This window comes from Argentina silus, assembly GCF_951799395.1.
Source record: "Argentina silus genome assembly, chromosome: 19".
Classification (NCBI taxonomy): Eukaryota; Metazoa; Chordata; class Actinopteri; order Argentiniformes; family Argentinidae; genus Argentina; species Argentina silus.
The window spans coordinates 3,914,989-3,919,988 of record NC_139673.1 but is presented as its reverse complement, the minus strand read 5'-3'; the positions used below and the strand labels follow the sequence as shown (position 1 = coordinate 3,919,988).

The window sequence follows — 5,000 nt, the reverse complement described above, 5'->3', positions numbered from 1 at the left end:
GAGTTGAGAAATAAAAACTAAACAAAAATCCCAAATAGCTTTGTAATGTCAAATATTACGCATACAAATATGCGCCACAGTTATGACACATTTACAGCATATCCTGCCATGGTTCCTTGAAACTTAATTTTTATCAAACAGACAAGTATATAGAAAAACAAACATGAACCTGATTCTACTGTACTGAACTGGTAGTTTGAGAACAACAGCCATTTTCCTGCACTGTAGTTCTCTTTTGCTTTGATTCCATATCTCTGTTGACTGTGTTGTCCAGGCCAGTGGGTGACATAATCAATACATGGGTTTAATCATCATGGGCTATGACCTTCACTACATACAAACATCAGTCATCAATACCACCTTTAATGTTTTCCAAATCTGGAGGGGAGGGGAGAAATTGAATTGATCCGCAATCTGACCATCAAACTCCCGGGCACCCGTTATAAATTGGAAACACTGTAGCCGTCCAATGGGTCTGCTGCACTGGTGCAGTTCACAAACCATGCTGATGTAGCAAGCAAAGTAAAATCAGCCTGACTGTATTGATTGAAGTGCATTTTGTAACATAAGCTAAATTATTCTCGTTGTATTATGCTCTGTGCACTATAAACAGGAATCATTGTAGAAATTCCTCTTGAGATGAGCATGTCTAACACAATTTCCCCATAAATCTCCTACTGACACCACTGTGTGATTTAATGGAAAGTTTTGAGTTACGCACACACACAGTTAAAGGTTGGATTCTGCCATGATAATTGAGTAGTAGAATGAGGTTCGCATTTCCTAGGATGACAACACTACTGTAGGCCTGTGGTTACTCTACACACAGTAATACAATAACTACCACAGCCAGAGAGCTCAGTAGAGCTCAGTAGCGGTCGTAGTGCGGCCTCTGGTTGTAGGAGTTGTATCCTTGGTTGTAGCCTGACTGATTCCCACCACCCTGACCATAGCGCCTGTCTCTGTCCCGGTCTCTGTCTCTGTCTTGCCAGTGCTGTTGGCCTCGATGTTCCCCTCCCCAGCCCCTGCCCCGGCCTCTGTGCCCACGATCCTGGTACCTAGAGGGTAAAACAGAGAAAGAGAAAATACACCAGGCATCAGTTCAATTGCAGCTCAACTTAGAGACGGCGCAGTGCAGCGAAGGTCGGTTTGGTTCAAAGGTCACCTCTCCCTGACGAGTTTTAGTAAACAGGCCAAGAGCAATGTGAGCAGTATTGTTAAATTCAATCAGTTGTTCGATGTGTTTCCCACAACCGCATTTGACATAAACGCACGCGTTATTATCGCTTATTATAATACAGGCACTGTAGTAGCTGCAGAATGCTTTATCACAGCAAAAACAAGGATTCTGAGACATTTTGCAAAGTTTTGTTTTTGTTTACCTGTTGTCCCTGCCTCGTGAGTTTCCGCCTCCGCGGCCCCTCCAGTCGTCGACGACCGGCGGGGGGTTGGCGGACCGACTCAGGTACGCCTGGTACTCGTGATCTTCTGTCGAAAACCGGTTGGCAAACTGCTCCTCATAGTCTGGCGCAGCTTCAGGACTGTCGGCCATTCTGCAATATGATCAAATAGGATGGAACGCTTAAATTAGCATGGTGTTCTTAGCTTGCTAGCTATCATGATCAGTTGGACACGTTTGCTAACAGTATGGTGATCACAGTTTCATCAGTCTTACAAAAACGCAAGAGTGTCCGTAAGCAATGTATAGTTATTATTAAGTAAACTGTAAAACATTACCTGAAAATGTAATTTGTTCAAAACACGAGCTCCTCATACGCGCACCTCTCTTGCCAAATGTTGACAACAGTACGGCGCCGAAAATGTTCCCCAAGAATACCGTAGCTGGTAACAAATGGTTCCGGATGCGCACCCGCCCTCAATGATGGCCCATGATGCTTGAAGTGAAGAGCGTGAATGCATGCACCTGTCACCTGAACTTTTCAAATCGGCGTGGAACAGGGCACTGTTTCACCTATTTTTGGCATACTTTGCTCCAATTCCTCACATTTAGACACAAGCCGTGTGCGTTTATGATCAAATATCCGTTTTTCACTCATATTGAACAACCTGCCTCATCTGTAAAACAACATGTAAGTGCACAGTTCATTTGTTATAGCATTTTAGTCAATGATGAAAGACCAATCCATGCAGAAAATACTGAGGAATTTTTCGTGTTTGCAGAAATACTAAATAGTATTGTTGTTGTTGTGTAAAAGTGCATTCCATTTCACAAATATAGCACGGTATTTTGCGTGTCTTGCTGCCGCCCTGGAGATATCAGGCTTCATGTGAAAATAGTGTGGGAGGTAAGATAGCTGAGAGCAGATGAAAGCCGCTCAGTGTCGCTGCTGCAGCTCTCTGGTTCCAGCTCTCGCCTGTGAAACACAATCCCATTGGGAAGAGAGCGGAGAGACAACTCCAGCGCAGAGCAGGCAGGGATATGCGAAACACTGTAACTTAATTTTAAAGCACGGCGTTTTTAACAGCGGCGAAAGGAAGACAGGGGAAAAGTGGGATTACATTTTTCCTCATCCAAATAAAAAAAAACTTACTGAAATGGCAGCAGGCTGCGTGATTGCAAGAGTGAAAGCCTGACAACCCGGTAAATCGAGCTTCAGTTCATGAGGGAGTGTGATCATATTTCAGTTCTGTCTCCTATCGCTTAGCCCACTTGCTCGAAGCTGAGGGCCAGGAATGGACTCGTGGAACCGCTCATTTCAGTAGTGGATATATTTTATTGACACTGTTTTAATCCCTTTTTAATTGAGCGAAGTTCGCACCTCGTTAGATTTTGAAATTGAAGGGGTTGTTTCCAAAAGTCTGTGACAATGGGGTAAGTAATCCAGAAAAGCGCTTGTCCTCTAGAGCGCATGTTATAACACCTTTTTGACAATAATATAGTAGTGTCTAAAAGCTTTGCTACTTTGTTTATCTATCAGGGGAATTCTGTCAAAGAGCTTAATCGTTTATAATTTCTGTTATGCCATGAAAGGCGTCCCCGTGCATGAACTGTCAGTGTGCGCGAGCTGTTATCGGGTAGAATTCCACTGTTCAAACCTTGGAGATATGTTATCGCCAAACGTCTCGATAACATTACGAGTCCTGCCAGTGGTATGCAGTGCACATTTTATTAGAAGTTGCAAAACAGTTGAGATGTATGGCTCATATGGCATTGATTTTAGCCTATGTAGTGGTGGAGATGCTGTTCCTTATGGAATAGAAGCCAATGGGCAAAATGTACATATATATATAAATATATATATAATTTCATATGAAGTGACATGTAGGAGATGGCATGAGGGAGTCAGACTTATGTCAGATTTTACATTTACATAAACACATCATGTGAGTAAAAAGGGACTGAGACTTCTCCTATGACTGATGACTCCACTCACGAAGCAGGTGGAATCTTCCCATTCCCTGCAAGCTGTGGGAGAATGTAGGTGCCAGAGTCAACAGTGCCCACGCATGAGTGCACCCGAGACAGAGAGAGAGAGAGAGAGAGAGAGACAGACAGAGAGACAGACAGAGAGAGAGACAGATAGACAGAGAGAGAGAGAGAGAGAGAGAATCCTACAGTATACAGTACTATGTAGGGTGTAGAATGTATTAAGCTTCAGATATGATCCAACTGGCTTGTCATTGCGAATCAGCCTACAGTTTATTTGAACGTAATCAGATTTTATAGGGTATTATTATTGTTGTTATTATGTATCAGTCAATATAGCTGCTTCAACGACAAACAACCTGAATCCAACACAGGTTCAAAATTGCTGGTGCAAAAAAACTGTTGCCATTAAAAGTAACAGAATTATGACGGGTGCGTGCGTCTGAGCTGTGTTGAATGGGTAGCAAATGAAACATAATTTGATTTTAAATGACTCAATCAAACCTGTTACGATGGAACCGGAGGGACCGGTCCATGGTTGTTGTTTCCTTGAGCGGTGGGATGAGTCCTTCCTGGTGTGTGTAGGAAACCAGTTGAGCAGCGCTGACTCATCCTCAAGGCTCAGCACCAACTCACCCAACGGGTTTATGCTGTCGGAGGAGATGTCGTGTAATCTTCCACAATCCCACTGGTGAATGACGAAGCCTGGAGGGGAAGCCACTCTCACTGACAGACATACCTCTCCCTTTCACCCCTTGCTTTTTACCATTTTCAGACATTCCTTCCTTCCTTCCTTCCTTCATTCCGGCCTCAGAGCCCAATTTCACCTGTTCCCCTGTCGTCATCATAGTCCAGGAATGTACTGGAAGAAACATTCCTGTTGTCAATTAGTATGCACACCAAAACAATCTCGATCAATAGTGTCGATACTTTACTACAGATTGTGCCTTGAAAGGTGTGTTATAGTGGGGGATTATGTAACCATTACCTGATGATGAAACACCATTGATAGTGATCAGATGACATTGATAGGAGCACAAATGAATGTTATTGGTTATTGATCTTCAGTCCTGTTGTTCCTGGGCTGAGTTGTCCCTCAGGCTGGCTGAGCATGTAGTTATAGATTAACTATGGTGCTCTCTCTCTTTGTGTAATATTCCACTGGTGTGTGTGTGTGTGTGTGTGTGTGTGTGTGTGTGTGTGTGTGTGTGTGTGTGTGTGTGTGTCTCTCTCCCTCTATCGCTACAAGTCATTGATAGTTATCACACACACAGTCCTTTTACCGTAATTATCAGAACAACCTCTCAACTTTGACCCCTGAGGAAGGTCAGCTGTGGTCCTTGACCTCTGTGATGTCATTGTAGTGCCAGTTAAATGCCCACACAGCATAGCATAACATTCTGGGGAGGCACACACACACACACACACACACACACACACACACACACACACACACACACCAGAGGAATGATGTAGCGCCCCTCCATGTGTGTGTTGCTTGTTCAAAGTTTGGAATTTCAGTTGTTACTACAGCACCCCCCTTGGGCCAATCAGTGTAATTTAGTAATTGCCAGATTTCTATGGCAAGATGCATCATTCACCTCATCATCAC

The 5,000-nt window shown here is 43.6% G+C and overlaps 2 protein-coding genes across 3 annotated transcripts in view; one reads left to right on the top strand and one right to left on the bottom strand.

Annotated features, from left to right (window-relative positions):
- Window positions 1-1,997, bottom strand: part of LOC310819728 (RNA guanine-N7 methyltransferase-activating subunit-like protein) — a 2,220-nt gene extending 223 nt beyond the window's left edge. The window contains exons 1-3 of the mRNA XM_083691079.1: window positions 1,738-1,997; window positions 1,383-1,553; window positions 1-1,058 (exon numbers count right to left, since the gene is read on the bottom strand). The exon at window positions 1-1,058 is cut by the window's left edge and continues 223 nt beyond it. Coding sequence (XP_083547205.1) covers window positions 869-1,058; window positions 1,383-1,552 — 360 coding nt within the window. The 5' untranslated portion in view covers window position 1,553; window positions 1,738-1,997 and the 3' untranslated portion in view covers window positions 1-868. The remainder of the gene's footprint in view (window positions 1,059-1,382; window positions 1,554-1,737) is intronic.
- Window positions 1,998-2,337: 340 nt separating this feature from the next.
- homer2 (homer scaffold protein 2) overlaps window positions 2,338-5,000 on the top strand; it is a 34,292-nt gene continuing 31,629 nt past the window's right edge. Inside the window, exon 1 of one of the 2 annotated variants that reach the window (XM_083690942.1) lies at window positions 2,338-2,833. In XM_083690942.1, the coding sequence (XP_083547068.1) occupies window positions 2,829-2,833 (5 nt within the window). In that variant the 5' untranslated portion in view covers window positions 2,338-2,828. The remainder of the gene's footprint in view (window positions 2,834-5,000) is intronic. The other variant, XM_083690943.1, reaches the window with a different exon arrangement.